Source organism: Cetorhinus maximus, chromosome 16, assembly GCF_964194155.1.
Source record: "Cetorhinus maximus chromosome 16, sCetMax3.hap1.1, whole genome shotgun sequence".
Lineage (NCBI taxonomy): Eukaryota > Metazoa > Chordata > Chondrichthyes > Lamniformes > Cetorhinidae > Cetorhinus > Cetorhinus maximus.
In genome coordinates this window covers 14877590-14894280 of record NC_135894.1, presented here as the reverse complement: position 1 = coordinate 14894280, position 16691 = coordinate 14877590, and the positions used below count along the sequence as shown (strand labels likewise).

At 39.9% G+C, this 16691-nt stretch overlaps 1 protein-coding gene across 6 annotated transcripts in view; it reads left to right on the top strand.

The window, feature by feature from the left end:
* The window catches only part of LOC144691369 (ribosomal protein S6 kinase alpha-3), a 102826-nt gene that overhangs the window by 11461 nt on the left and 74674 nt on the right, over window positions 1-16691 (top strand). For 3 of the 6 annotated variants that reach the window (XM_078559402.1, XM_078559400.1, XM_078559404.1), the window contains one exon: window positions 7064-7123. In XM_078559402.1, coding sequence (XP_078415528.1) covers window positions 7064-7123 — 60 coding nt within the window. The remainder of the gene's footprint in view (window positions 1-7063; window positions 7124-16691) is intronic. The other 3 variants (XM_078559401.1, XM_078559403.1, XM_078559405.1) reach the window with 1 other exon arrangement.

The following is a 16691-nucleotide window of genomic DNA, read 5'->3' as shown; positions in this document are numbered from 1 at the left end:
AGTCAAATCTCTATCTACCTCTGCCTTAAAATATTCATTGACCCTACTTTCTCCGCTCTCTGGGCAAGAGAGTTCTCTGGGAGGAAAAAAAAATCTTCTCATCTCAGTCTTAAATGGGAAATCTCTTATTTTAAACTGTGTCCCCTAGTTCTAGTGAAGCATATTGAGCGTTGTGGAAAAGTATTTGTCCGTGTTGTCTTAACCAGGCTGCAGATCCTGGCGGACATATCTATCCCGACTCTGTGGTTTCAGAACTGAAAGATCCACAATCAACTCAGCAAGGCTCTTTAGGCAGCACCTTCCAAACCCACTGCCGTTACCATCTAGAAGGACAAGGGCAACAGATACATGGGAACACCACCACCTGGAAGCTCTCTTCCAAGCCACTCAGCATCCTGACTTGGAAATATATCGTTATTCCTTCACTCCCTCCCTAACCACACTGTGGATGTACCTACACCACAGGGACTACAGCGGTTCAAGAAGGCAGCTCACTACCACTTTCTCGAAGGCAATTAGGGATGGGCAAAAAATGCTGGCCTAGCCAGTCTCACCCACATCCTGTAAATTAATTTTTTAAAAAAACATGAACTTCTCTATCTGGCAGTTGCAGGAGAATGCCATGAACAAAGGACACCACTATATATTACCTTCATTTATCTCACCAGGGCATTTAACCATGTGAGTGGAGATGCTCTATTTAAGCTGCTGAAGGAAACTGGCTGCCCACCAAAACTGTTCAATGTGATCTCCTTTCTGTGACAACATGATTGGCTATGGTCAGCTATGATGGGGCAACAACGGAACTCTTAGATCTGCAGTGAGGTCAGACATGGTTGTGTTTTGGGACTGAGTCTTTGGCATATGTTCTCTTTGCTGCTGTAAGATGCCTTCAATTTGTCTACAGAGAGTGTCTACTTACATGATGGCTGATGGCTGAGCAAGATATTTTTGATGCATTGATTGCATGCAGCAGCGTTTTGGATCAGCTGAAGTTTGAGGGTGACAGTCTAGTCAGCAGAGCATTAGAATAGTTGAGACTGGAGATGCCAAAGAAATGGATGAGATTCCAGCAGTCAATGGGCAGAAGCAGGTGATATTTGGAGTTTGCGATGGCTAAGATATAGGGTTGATTCTCAGTTCGGTGTCTAATAAGATGGTGAGGTTGTCAACAGTATGATCCCAATCAGAAATCAGGGTTTGGAGGGGAATGGAGTTGATGGCAAGGGCAAACAGAGGTAGTGGAGGATTTCTTTCAGGTTTCGGAGCAGTAGAGCTGGGTGTTGTCAGCGTGCGTATGGAAGCTGACCCCCATGCTTATGGCTAATAGTGCCAAGGGACAGCATTTGGATGAGGAAGAGTAGGGAGCCAAGAAAAGTGGCTCGGAGGACTTGGGAGGTAATAGTATGGGGGCTGTAGATGCTATGGCTTAGATCAAATATGGCATTAAGCGAGGGCTGTCCCATTGAGCTGGACAGCAGAAGGGAGGTATTGCAAGAGAATAACATGGTTTTCCAGATGAGAACCTGCAGAGTAGTTGAAGAAGAATATTGTGCTACAGTTGTAGTTACAGGGGCTGTTATGCATGGCTATGATTAAGGTTGTTTTGGTGCAGTGAGAGGGGCAGAAGGATAAACCAAAGGGGAAAATAGTCCTTTTGGAACAGGAAAGAAAATATCTTTTTTGTTCTTCAGTCCATCCCTCTGCCTCTCCCAGTGTATCAAAATAATATTAACTAAAGTCACACAGGACTATGACTACAGCTGTAGTGCATTGTTGCTCTTGGTGCTGCCCTGAGCTACTCCCTGTTCGTTAGCTCTCTGCTCCTTTTACTGGTGCCCACACCTGACCCCAACTGTGGAAATGACCTTCTGGGGCAGCAACAGTATCATGGAGAGGTAATGATTGGAAGCCCTCTATTCCTTCCACTCACTGAACTTCTGGTGGTTGAACAGGGATAAAAGAATTTTGTCCTGAGTCTTTGGATGGGTGAGGTTCTTTTATTCTGCTGCAGCAGCACATTCATAATTTATTATACAGGGGTTTAATGTCCAGATAGGGAGGTACTTTCTATTCCCCATAACTGATGTTTTTGTCATTTGCCAATACAGTCTGTATGCACAAAGTTCTTTCATCCAATAATGTAATGGTAAGTCCAGTAATTTTAAATAAATTTCTCCACCCTTCTAGTTTTGTCGCAGTCTCCATGTGCAAACAGTGAACAATGCAGTCCTTTAGTAGAGCTGGATTGAGGGGCCTGAGAGCAAGCCTGCTGAAGACTGAATTGCTCACAGTTGGTACATCCTCATCTGTTTTTTTTTCTCCTCCTCCTCTCGAGAATTGCATGTCTTCCACTTGGTCTTTCTTTCTGCAGCACAATTTAGTGTGGCAGCTCAGCGAACGGAAGGGAATGAAGTCTTTGTCCCATCACTTCATGGAGGGCGGTGGGGGGGAAGCTGACTAAGGCCTTTCACTAGCCCAATAAAACAAGTGCCCTTTTGGTTATGAAAGTCTTTCCAACAAATTGCCAGCCCTGCCTATGCTCTTCACGGATTTCTTATTTCGCTGTAATAGGCTTCACCTGGGCTGAAGACCAGTGACTGAGAACCAGCCACTGTTCATCAGTTAGATTTGAGCTGCAGGATCCTTTGGTGGAATTCTTTCTCTGTGGCGAATGGGTGTAGAAACATAGGAACAGGAGTATGCCATTCAACCTGTCTAGATTGTTCTGCCATTCAGTTAGATCATGGCTGATCTGTACCTCAGTTCCATTTATCCCCTTCATTCCATATCCCTTGAGGCCCTTACCCAACAAAAATCAACCTTTGCCTTGAAAATTTCAAGTGACCCAGTATCCATAGCCTTTTTGAGGAGCAAGTCGCAGATTTCCACAACTGTGTGGAAAAAGTACTTCCTGATTTCATTACTAAATGGCCTAGCCCTATTTTTTAAGATTATGGCCCCTTGTCCTGGAGTCTCATAGGGTAGATATGAGCAAGTATTTCCTATCAAATCCCTTAATCATTTTAGTACTTTGATTAGATCACCCCTCATCCTTTTGCTGCTCCCAAGTCCAGTGTTCTGGCTGTTAGTATGCTAGTTTCCAATGTGCTGAAAGCTGGAGTTAAAAATCTTCCAGAAAAATGGGAATATTGTAACATTAGACATGACACATACAAACAACCACAGGGCAGTGGCTTTAAACCCATTGTTTATTCTGGACTAACCTTATTTCCACTTTCTTGGGTCAACTGGAAAATACTAATAATTTAACGGGCAGGTCCTTGAACCTAAGGAACATTTCTGTATGCATTATCATTCATTCTAAACCACATCCCACCTCACATTTTCTTCTGATGTCTTATTCCTGTGAAGATAGTTGTAGTATATTTACATGGCTTTGCTTTTCTCAGGGATTCTTGTTGTCATAAAGTTTCTTTTAACTGATTGGACAGGTGAATGTGCTGCATCCTCTGCAGCAGTCAGAGATTAAATATAGATGGCTTCCTGGAGTAATGGGAAAAATCCCACTCATATTACCGCTGAATGCCCATTACTATAGTCATTTTTAACAGTTTGGCATAGAGGACGAACAAATGCTCTTTCGCCTCTGGGACTTGTGTTTGAATGCAACGACCCAGATCCTTGAGATAAAGGTTTCATCCCTCTGGTTATAAGGAGACCATAGCCTAGTGCTTATAGTACCTTTGGGATGTTAGCCCAGTAGTGAATTTTAATTCCATAATGTTAAGTTGGCAATTGAAATAATTCAATCTGGTGATTTGTGGACTGGTGCCAGATAAAATAGCCTTGAAAACTACTGGAGGATGGTTATAATAACTATGTCCTTCAAGGCTTTACATGTGACTCCAAACCCACACAACAGATACACAATCACTAAAAGTAATGATGCAGGTTAATAAGGCCATTTAAAAATAAAAATAGACCAAGCACTGGGGTTTATTTCTGGAGGGATTGAATTGAAAAGTAGGTAAATTATGCTAATCTTGCATCAAGTCTTCATTAGACCACACTTGGAGAATACTGTGTACAGTTCTGGTCACATAGTACAAATAAGATAGCATCTTGATCCAGCCAAGAATTCAGATAGGGAACTCAGAAGCAGTTTTATCCATGTGAGAATGTGGCACTTATTACCACAGGGAGCTGTTGAGGTAGATAGCAGAGATGTACTTTAAGATAAAGCTATAGTGGAGCACAAACACTAGCAATGAATGGTTGGGCTGAATGACTTGTTGCTGTGCTGTATATTTGATGTAATTCTATTTACATGGTTGGCTCCAAAATCCCTCTGGGGTGACTGGAATCTGACATCTTTCCAGTATTGCTCACATCCTAAAAACAAATGTCTTGTTTAAATGAATTTAAAGGATCCAAAAGATTGGTCATGCAAAAATTCCAGCATCTATCTTGGGTCAGTCATAAGTGGACCTGAACTAAGATATACCCAACTACCTGAGGGGCAGGAATGTTATTGTGATCATATGTGGACTTGCAGTTCATGGACCCAACAGTACAAATAGAATTACATCAAATATACAGCACAGCAACCGATGCAACCATTCATTGCTGATGTTTATGCTCCACTGTTGTTTTCTCTTAAATGAATCTCTGCTATTCGCTGCAACAGCTCCCAGCAGTATCAAGTGCCACATTCTCCTAGCTCTGGATAAAATTGTTTCTGAATTCTCTATTTGAATTCTTGGCGGCTATCTTATATTGATAGTCTCTGGTTTTGCTCTTGCCCACAAGTGGGAATGCTACCTACGGTATTCTATTCACTTCCATGATTTTAAAGACCAACCATTAGGTCACCCATCACCCTCCTCTCTTCAGAAAAGACACCCAAAGACGTGTTCATCTTTTCCTGATAGATATAATTTCATAGTCCTGGGATTCATGGGGAAAGTACATTTGTTTTATTTTGCATTTGATTGTAGTGATTGTTAATTACCATGAGAGAGGCCTTACCTTTGCTTTCTGGGGCTGACAAGAATGGTCAGGTGGAAGACTCTAACCACTGCAAAATTGAAGTACATGGTGCGTGCTTCTCTGTTTCCTCCTCCCTGTCCAATAAATCCCAACATTATTGAGAGAGGAAGTGAAGTGTTATATCAGCATTGACTTTCGTTACTGGATCAGCCCCTTCAAGTCTCCATTTCTCCTTGTTTCTGTTCCTTGCCCTAAACACAACTCACCGCTGCAGTGAGTGCATTTGAATTAAGCAGCTGCTTCATAATCAACCTTCCTTACTTACCGATTCTTCAAATTCAGGGTGGGTTCAGCTAGAAGCAAATATTTATACCACTGCCACCTCATCAGTTGTATGCTTAAAATGCTTTGTGGCTGAAAAGTATTTGACGGGCATTGTTATTTCCCCAGTTTGTTTATGACTATATGCTTTTCCAGAATTGAGGTCCACACCTTAAAGAAAATGAATAATATGAGTCATATCAGTTGGTAGACTTGCTTAGTAGGAGGCTAACCCAACCACAAGTGTGTCTGAACTAGGATCTACTGAACCACTATCTAGGGGCAAGATACAAGAATGTAATTGCTGTTTAGCTATTGACATTTTTTTTCTTTTCGGAGGTTTTATGTTCCATCTCATGACAGTATCCTCTGATTACAAAAGAGTTTTTTTATTCGTTCTTGGGACGTGGGTGTCACTGGCTAGGCCAGCATTTATTGCCCCATCCCTAATGGCCCTCGAGAAGGGGATGGTGAGCTGCCTTCTTAGCCTGCTGCAGTCCATGTGGTGTAGGTACACCCAGAGTGCTGTTAGGGGGGGGAGTTTCAGGATTTTGATCCAGGTTCAGTACAGTTTTGGTGGTACCATAGTGTAATCACTTGCAATAAATTTCAGTGAGTCATTATGAACAAAAAAAAGTCTTGTAACATACTTTAGAAATAAAAAGTACACTGCTACAATTATAGTCCCTGTCATTCTAAACCTTTGTTGTATCGGGGTAAAGTTACCCCATATAATGTTAGAATGAAATAGGTTGTTTACAGATCTGGTACTGGTGACGAACAAAGCATAAGGCAGATTGGCATGACATTAAAATGTATTGGCTTATGTGCTACTTTCCCCGTAATTTATTTTAAAATACTTGCATTTGTATAGCGCTTTTCACAGCTTTGTGACATCCTAAACCATACTTTCGAAGCATAATTATTGTTTTAATGTAGGGTAGGTGACAGCCAAGGTCCCACAAACAAGATGGTAATGATCAGATAACTTGTTTAGGTGTCAATTGAGGAATATCAGTAAATATTGACCAGGGTATATTTAGAACAAATGCATTGAACAAGCCTAGTTATCACACTAATACTCATACCTCTTAGAAATTGTAATAATTTTATTAGAATCTGGCATCTTATTTCAAAAACTGAAATGCTTTGGTTCGTCTGGGACTGGAAATTTTGTTGGTGAATGGGGCTGCACATGTATTACATGAAGATCACTCCCAAATTTCATATTGCCCTGTATAGACTATGGAACTCGAAATGGAAGGAATTTTTACGGGTTAGGGTTTGACATTGCGGTGCCTTATGAGTCATGTCCTCAAGTTCCTTCAGTAGCTTCTAACACGTGGCTGTGGTGTGGGTTATATGGAGACTGGATTATTTATCTTCAAATGCATTACTTGTCCTCAATTTTTGGATAATTTCTATTATATTTGAATGTGGTTTAAATATTGGATTTCAATGGAACTATTAAATTAGTTGTCAAAAGGTCATTTGCATTGGATCTTATCGGTTTTTAGTTTCCTGATTAACAAAATTGCCATAGAAGTTCATGTCCTTATGATTAAATAGTGGAATCAAATCTCTGCTGAATAAAGCTCTTCACGTTTAGTCTGTTTTCTTCTGTGAAGATTACCTTCCAGCAGAAGCAGATTGGTAATGTTCAATAGGACAAGCTTTTGATAGAAACTTTTCACTAACGATCTTAAAAAAAAAAAAATTATTTGTGGTTAGTATTTTTTTTTAAAAATTTGACAACTTGTAATTACTGTTTTCTTTTTAAATTTTGCAGCAGGATGGGCAGCAAATGGTAGATGAGCCCATGTCCGAAGACGAAGCAGTTCTTCAACCTGTAAGTTGGAGTTTTAAAATGTTGTGACTTGGTGTATCTTTTTAAAAACTAATTGAGAATTGTAATCTGTCATTTAAACATAATTTATAAAAAGAATTGCCAGTTGTTCATTAGGTAGCTTCAGTGCTGCAATGAATGTTTAAATCTGTAGTGTTTAAAGTTTCTTCAAATTTCATTTGATAAGCTTGCTAAGCCACAGACTATAGTTCCCAGGTTTGATTCCTGGTCTATGTCGAGTTAGCTGATCTCAGCATAGTCTTACCATAGATCCTGGCATCTCTAATTTATGGAGAGGAAAAATATCAGCCAACATTCCTGTTCCAGCTTGTTACTCCACAACTGATGATAGAAGTGTGCATATGCAAATCATCTGATGAGGACTGAACCAGCTTTGACTTAAGGCCCCCTTGTGATTAAATAGCTTACCATTGGTGCAAATGTGAAGGAGCATATTCAGTCCTAATTCTCTTACTTGCATTTCTGTATACTGAGGCTGTTCTTGTGAGCCCATCCTTACTAAATTTGTCTTGTGGGCTGCTCATTTTGGGTAAGTAAGATGCCAGAAGATAAAATTGCTAACTTTATAAGTTACTTTAAACAAATATTGTTCGTCCATAAATTTTATAACTCACTATAGCAGCATACAAATCCTGACTTGGGTGAGCTCCAGTGCTTTGTCAACACGGTTTTCCACTTATTGTCATATCCTATTACAGAGCTTTTCATTACCATTTGGTCAAAGGTCATGAGCCCAACAAGTAACTTCCTCTCTAGCTGCCTTTTGTTGCCAATTTTTTTTTTGATGTATTGTGATGTGGGTGTTGTATGAACTGCTGCCTGGCATTGTAAACAAGGGCTTTTCAACAATGGGAGCTATTTAAGTACCTTATGGTAACCGAGTACCCTATCCAAAATTGTTCGGAAGAAATCTAGCTATGCGTTTGTTGCTTAACTTGTACTGAACTTACTTGACGCTGTCAGAAGAATCCAATTGGTAATCTAAGTCAGCATAATTCTTTTACTTAATTCAAGATACCAACAAAAGTCATTAATAGCTTGGGGGGTGTGTAGGATGCAGCATGGAGTTTCTATTGCTTAGATCAAATCAAAATTTCTTATCATAACATTGCTTTTTATACCTTCTATCACAAGTTACTATATGACAGTTCCACATTTTGTTCTAATTACTTAAACATATAGACCTAAGAAGATGCCGTAATCATTCTGTCTATGTCCCAAGGTCTGTCTGCTGCTTTGTTCAATTGTAACAGACCTGAGCATAGACATTAAGGTGCATGTTATGCGCACATCAGCCAGTGGTTTTGACAAGTCTAACATGAAGTTAGAAAAAGGTAATCAAAACGACAGTCTCAAGTATTATTGAATGCTGTATACTTTCATTATATGGCCATATTCATGTGTTAACTGTAGGGTTCTCATGCTTTTATATCAGTAAGCACTAAATTGAGATGTCTAATTCATTTTTTTAGGGAAATAATGCACAGAAACCATAAGAAATTATATTTAAGATCCTTCCTCTCCCTAAACCAGAATATGTGGTTGCAGCTATAAAGCTTAAACCTATGCCTCACTGCAAATACTTCAAAGCTATGAATGATGTATTCTTAGCTTCTGCCTACCTCTTTGACTAAGATTTTAGTTACCCATCCTAATATCTCCACTTTGGCTCGGTGTAAATATTTTTTCTGATCATGTTCCTGTGAAGCATCTTGCAATGATTTTCTACACTAAAGGTGCTACATAAATACAAGTTGAAAAACTAGTCAACATGTATTTCTTGGCCTATTATGTTTCAGTATGAAAGTATGCCAGTCATTTTGACACAACTAGCTAAACCTGTGTATATTAAAGTTAGCAAGCTGATAAGCTTCCAGGAAGGTAAAAACTAAGATTATTATGTGTCATTGGACACTAATGACAATTTTGATTTCAATTTCACTGCAGCCAATAAGCTTGCTTTGCTTTGTATGCTTGATGCTCAGATGTTTGAAAATTGAGCAGAATACAGTTGGAGACTGGTTGAAAGGTTGTGTTTTCGAATTCTGTTGAAGTTCTGGCTATGTTAAATAGTTGCGTTGAAATATTATGGAAATAAAGCTGTTATCTGTCCAAACTAAGGGGTCATTGTTAGTCTCTGGAATTGTTCTACTTAAACAGGCATAACAGTGAGGAGAAAAGCATTAAACCAGACACCAATGTGATATTATGAAGTTAGATACAATCCCTTAATGAATGTAATGGTACAAATTTATCTTGCACAGAGACACCACAGTATAATTGAAACCAATCAGATTTCCTATTAATATGTCTGTGGTGTGAATAACTTAAGTAGAATTTTGGTCTTAACTAGGCTGGTTATATTATTTTCCCTCTTCCTGGACCTGAAATCTACAGCTCAAATTGGTAAAACAGATGCCATTTTATTCTTGCACATTATTTTAATGTTTTAGAACTATATTGGTCAACTATGCTGAGACTGCTTTTGTTGCTGACATTGACCCTTTAGTAACCTTTTTCCTCCTGTTATGTCATCAGTGTGATCAGACTGTTGTTTGTGTTGTAGTCTTGGTTGATCCCTTGCTTTTTTTTTGCATTTTTTTTTTGTACATTCATTTGTGGTTGAATATCATCTGAGATGCTGTCCTCCACTCCGCTTTAAAACAGGGACTTGGACCCTGGTGTTGCTTTGGACTGACCATGGTCGCTCTTCCATTGGCTTGCTTTGTATGGCAGCTGCATTGTGGCTTGCAGGTTGTGGATGTATTTTAGCTAATTCAATGATTACTCGTGTGTTTCAGTGGTGTTTCTCCCATCTCAAGGGTTCCACTCCTCACCTCCAGGCATTCATCCCAAAGCCATTGACCTTTCTGAAAATGTCTGGCACTCAGTGTTGGACTGGTCATAGGTAGCACCATCTACTGTTCTTACAGGTAGCGGGTTTAACACCTAACCAGAGTCCAAAGCTACAGAAACGAGTTCATTGAGATTGGAGACAAGAAGCTGGTAGACTTCACATTATGCATTCACAGCCTGGTATAGTTGGATTTGGGGAATTCACAAATATGTGGAAAATGTCTGCTCAGCAGAATGAAGTTTCAAAATGCTGTGTATGGTGCGGATTCTGAATTGATTGCCCTTCCAGCTGTTGTTAATACAAATATTTTTGAGATGCTGAAGTTGTCTTTCTCACTCCTCTCAAAAATTGGCAGACCACATCCTGCCCTCATGTATTGACTTATATTTGCAGGAGTAAAATGAGGATGATTGATTGACTTCTAAATGGGTAAAGAGAGGTTTTGTAGCAACAACAAAAATGCAGGTTGTATATCATAGTGTTAACTGGTTGGCTATAGGTTGTTATGATCAATAGGATTGCATCATATTGATTCCTAAAACTTAGAGCTTTTAAAACTGGTTGTCACAATAGTTTCCATCATGGGGATGTCCAGTGAGTCCTGTAATGAACAAACAATTATTGCTTTCCATTTTGTTATTGGGATGATGGATCGGGGTTTTAACTTTCAAGCCTTGCAAGAGCAATTTCTTGTAGAACTGGTTGTCTGCTGAGTGCCATTTATCCCAACAAATCAATACTGCACATTCTGAAAAATGATTTTGTAATTTAGTGTGGAATAGTCATGCATTGCGCTGCCGCCTTAAGGCCAGTCCAACCAGCAGCATGTAACCCTCATGCCATAAGGCAGTTTTGTGGAATTGTGGCAAAACTATGTGCAGCTGCCATCTCTCAAATATTACTTTAGTTCCAGTACACAGGCTATCTTGTACTGTCTGCAATGTTTACATGGAACCAAATTCCAAGATCAGGTAGCTATGTTTGGAGAGGGTGATAGAAAAAGACTTCACCAAGGAATAGCATCTTAAGAGCAAAACGCATATCATATGTCTAAAGCAGCCATTCATAGCTATGATGGGAATTTTTTCCACATTAGGGATTTTCCACATTTTTTTTATCATATTCTGCTCTGTACCCTGCAGTAATTTGCAGCAAATTTTACAAATCTCATAATTATTCCACGCTAACCTCAGGTTCAATAGTCCTAGTGCAAAATCAGTCCAAAGTTAATGAAGGAGTAAGTTGCTGGTGGCTGGGACTGGATGCTGGTGAATGGTGAGTAAGGAGTCTTAATTTTTTTTTAAATCTCTTTGTAAAACTCTAATTTTGTTTGTAGTCAGCATTTAACTGAAATCTGCAGCTAAAATTCTGAAGTTCCCAGCCTTAAGCTGCAACTATTCAAAATCTGCGTTTCAGAGCTGGAGCTGTGGCTGGAGTCATTGTGGAGCATCCGCAAGGCTGAAATCTTTGTGGATAGCACATACAGTGAGGTGGTCACACTACAGGTAAAGAGTGCACAGGCGGAAAGGGAATGAGTGACTAGACAGGTAGTGCAAGAGTTTCCTGGGTCTGTCTCCCTCTCTAACAGATTTTCCTTTTTGGATACTGCTTGGGGAGATGGTTTCCCTGGGGAATGCAGCAAGAGCCAAGCTTGTGGTACCACAAGTGATTCAGCTGCATGGGCGTGGTGGGGGGAAGAAAAAGAGTAGGAGAGCAATAGTGATAGGGGATTCTATCCTAAGAGGACAGATGTTTCTGTGGCCACAGACGTGACATCAGGATGGTATGTTGCCTCCCTGGTGCCAGACTCAAGGATGTCACTGAGCAGCTGCAGGACATTCGGAAGGAGAAGGCTGAACAGCCAGAGGTCGTGGTCCATATTGGGACCAACGACTTAGGCAAAAAGAGGCATGAGGTCCTGAAAGCAGAATGTAGGGAGCTAGGAAACAATTTAAAAAGTAGGACCTCCAAAGGTAGTAATCTCAGGATTACTCCCAATATTATGTGCTAGTGAAATCAGGAGTAGAAGGATAGATCAGATGAATTCATGGCTGGAGAGATGGTGTAGGAGGGAGGGATTTGGATTCCTGAGGCATTGGGACCGATTCTGGGGAAGATAGGTCCTGTACAGCCGGACAAACTGGACCCCAACAGCATCAGGAACAATATCCTCACGGGCATTTGCTAGTACTGTGGGAAAGGGTTTAAACTAGAGTGGCAGGGGGATGAGAACCTGAGCAGGGAGACACGAGAGGGGAACACCGGTAGAAATGATCGACAGAAAAGTAGAAAGCAGAAGTGGAAGGTAGAGGAAACAAGGACTAGCAGCAAATAGGGCCTTAGTACAAAAAATGTGTATAAATGTTAAAAAGACAAGTCTAAAGGCACTGTATCTGAATGCACAGAGCGTTCACAATATGGTAGACTAAGTTAACAGCTCAAATAGATATAAACAGCTACGATATGATTGAGATTACGGAGACATGGCTGCAAGGTGATCAAGGCTGAGAACTGAATGTCCAAGGGTATTCAATGTTTGGGAAGGACAGGCAAAAAAGAAAGTGTTAGTTAAGGATGAAATCTGTGCAATAGTTAGAGAGGATATTGGCTCAGAAAATCTAGATGTAGAATCAGCCTGGGTGGAGCTAAGAAGCAACAAGGGTAGGAAAACATTAGTGGGGATTGCCAATAGGCCTCCAAACAGTAGTGGTAAGCTAGGGGATGGCATTAATTAGGAAATTAGAGATGCATGATGTTGGTTAGGCAATGGGTAAGATTTAAGGAACGAATGCATGCATTGCAATAGTTATACCTTTCTTTCTGGCACAAAAACACAACGTGAAAAGCAGCCCAACTGTGGCTAACAAAAGAAATTAAGGATAGTATTAGATCCAAAGAAAAGTCATATAAAGTTGCCAGAAAAAGTAGCAAGTCTGAGGTTTGGGAGCATTTTAGAATTCAAAGAAGGACCAAGAGATTGATTAAGAGTATGAGAGTAAACTTGCAAGGAACATAAAAGCAGACTGTAAAAGCTTCCATATGTATTTTTTTTTAATTCATTCAAGGGATGTGGCTAGGCCAGCATTTATTGCCCATCCTGAATAGCCCTTGTAAAAAGATGTACGTACGTAAAAAGATCAGTGAAGACAAATGTGAGCCCCTTACAGTCCGAAAGGGGAGAATTTATAATAGAGAACAAGGAAATGGTAGAGCAATCAAACAACTATTTTAGTTCTGTCTTCATGGAAGAAGACACAAGTAATTTCCCAGAAATGCTAGGGAACCAAGGGTCCAGTGAGCAAGAGAAATTGAAGGAAATTAGTATTAGCAAAAAAAAAGTGCTGATGACACAAAACTAGGTGGGAATGTGAGTGATGTGGAGTATGTAGAGGGGCTTCAAGACAAGATAAGTGAGTGGGCAAATATATGGCAGATGCAGTATAATGCGGATAAATGTGAAATTATCCACTTCCCTAGAAAAACCAGAATGATAGAGTAATATTTAAATGGTGATAGATTGGGAAATGTTGATGTACAAAGGGACCTGGGTGGCCTTGTACACCGGTCACCGAAAGCAAGCATGCAGGTGCAGCGATCAGTTAAGAAGGCAAATGGCATGTTGCCCTTCATTGCAAGAGCCTTGGTGAGACCACGCCTGAAGTATTGTATGCAGTTTTGGCCTCCTTGCCTAAGGAAGGATATACTTGCCATAGAGGGAGTGCAGCAAAGGTTCGCCAGACTGATTCCTGGGATGGCAGGATTGCTATATGATGAGAAATTGGGTCAACTAAGCCTGTATTCACTGGAATTTAGAAGAATGAGAAGGGATCTCATTGAAACGTATAAAATTCTGACAGCGATGGACAGACTGGATGCAGGGATGATGTTTCCTCTGGCTAGGGTGGTACAGAGCAAGGGTTCACAGTCTCAGGATACGGGATAGGCCATTGAGGACTGAAATGAGAAATTTTTTCACTCAGAGGGTGGTGAACCTGTGGAATTCTCTACCACAGAAGGCTCTCAAGGCCAAGTCACTGAATATATTTAAGAAGGAAATAGATTTCTAGACTTGAAAGGCATCGGGTATGGGGAGAGAGCAGGAGTATGGCGTCGAGATAGAGGATTAACCATGATCATATTGAATGGCGGAACAGGCTCGAAGGGCAGAATAACCTACTATTGAATGCAGCAGCAACCACAAGTGTACCTTGTCTTAGAAAACAATGTGTTGAATCATCAAATTAAAAATTAATTTGACCAACTCTTAACATTAACTTGAAAGCCTCTTCTATTAATTGAAACAGATCTCTTTAATCAAAATAGTCAGTTCTTGTGTCACCAGCACTTGGGTTCAGTTTTTTCATGGTTTCTCCACCAACAATTTCTGAATGAGATTGTTGGCAGATCTGGGAAATCCTGGGCCAGGATTTTTAGGATGACAGGATTTCCTATCTCGCCATCTGAGGAGTTAGCGGGTACTGCTTGCCCTGCAGCCAATTAGCACTACAACAAGCATTAATTGACTGGAGGCGGGACTTGCCTTAATTTGAGAGGAAGCCCTGTCTCAATCAGATTGGCTGGCAGCTCTCTAGTCCTTGCAGCCCCAGAAGCTGCAATGGACTGGAACTGCAAAAAGTCCCCAGAGCCTGAGTCTGGAACCAGATAAGTTTTGGGGCTCTAGAGGCTAGATCGGGAGGTGAGGCCCGGTGGGTGAAAGCGTTGGCCTAGGCCTTGCCTGTTCCAGGATAAAATTACGGAGAGATTGGGATGGGTGGGAACCTGGTGGGAAGGCCAGCTGAAAAATTTTGCAGCCATACCCTGCCTACAAACCCACCAGCAGGGGAACGTAAAATTCTGGCCCTTGTCTTCATGGGTTGGCCATATCTCTAATTTCCAACTGCATAATTGTGCCAAAACAAATCTTAACGCACGATTGCTACACAGACGTTAGTATCTTTGGCACTGAAGCTAATGCATTTTCCATGACTTTGCCATCTTATCTTTTAAAGACTTCTACTGAGCTCCTTGTAAATTACATGAAGGGACGCCATACATCGTGCTGATAATAAATAAAGCCTAACACCTTTCTCTTATCAATTTTGTGATAAATTGAGATCCAAGCTTGCCCAGATATTCACTGTCAATTAGAAAGTAGATAAACAGACATAACCAATTAATTGAAAATCTGGTAAAATGTAGTTTTGCATTTAATTCACAATGCTAGGGAACGGGAAACATGAAGTTAAAAAATACTGGCATCTATCAAATTAAAATAAGTCAGAAAATTTTTATCAATGTAGGAAAGGAGTTTTTTAAATCTTTAACTAAAGTATATAATACCAAAATTTAAGGTTCTTTCAAAAGCTATGAATTTTGCAACAGAATTAAGTTTGCCTATAAATTGTCTTTTTAAAAGTTATATTTTCTCTTGCATATTTGCCTGGAGGCCTGTTGATGTAAGCTGTCACTTGCAGTTTGGCCCTCTATACTATGTTGCTGTCATCTGTGTTCTGGGCCATTTTTCCGTTCCTAGTATCAGGCTACCCATTTGAGACTTTTATTTTGTTGAATTGGCCCTTTGTTGTAAAGATACACTGGAAGACTTCTATTTTGTATGTCTGATATAGCTGCAGTGGGCTTCTCAGTTCAATTTTTTTAAGGTTCATGATACTGTTTTGTTTTCTGAGGCCATTGATTTTGCGAGATAGGTTTGGTTTAAGATCACCCGCAAAGGCTGCTGTAACCGCACTGATGCGGGAGATGTTGCAGCCAAGCCAATCCTGTTGAGACATAGGCGCTTTGATCAGTGACCCTTGATAACAAATGTTCTTGGTAATGTACTTTCCTGTTCCACCCATCTCTTAAGTGCACTAAATTGTGTGCCTAGGACTTGGTTGCAACACTACCCTACTATCTGCTAACTTACAGTAGGTGCAGAACCTTCTAAAACTAATGAAAGACTGGGTGGTTTTACCTCCTGTACCACTTAGAAGTGGAAATAAATTATAAATCAAGAACAATGTAGTATTTAAAGCTCTCCGTTCTTTCTATATACTTGACACTATTCTTATATTCTGTTGTATCAAATAAAATCTTCAGAATCATTTTGAAACGCTCTGTGCAGATTTAAATTGAATCCTTTGCTAATGCTAGCAGCTTTCAAAAACTTGCCTAGCGTTGAAAAAGCAGTGTCCTTGGTCAGAACAGATTTTATGCTTCTTGTGAGTTTGTCATTTAGAGCTCTACATGTACAAGACATTTTTTTTATAGGTTGCCATGAACTTTGAAAATGTGCTGGCCTCCACATAACTCAGTTTCAATGAATCAAGCATTGTGTAATTGTGATTCCTTCTACAAGGTTGAATATTTTTGTTTTGAACGCTAATGCATGAAGTATTATGTTTACACAGAACAACAGAATTGTTCAACTTGCAAAATTATTTTTTCAATTTATGAAGATGGTGATACCATGTCCTTATACAAAATATTTGCAGGTAGTTCAGACTATTGAATAAGAATTGAATAAGCCTTTCTTCTAAAGCTGTGATTGAATTAATTTGGGATAAAATGTGAAATACCTAAATTCATAAAAGGGCTAATTGCTACAAATAATTTCTGACTGCATATATTAGTAGTGTTTGATGTGGTACTCATGAACACGTTTGTCTGAATTCATAAATGAGCCACACATTT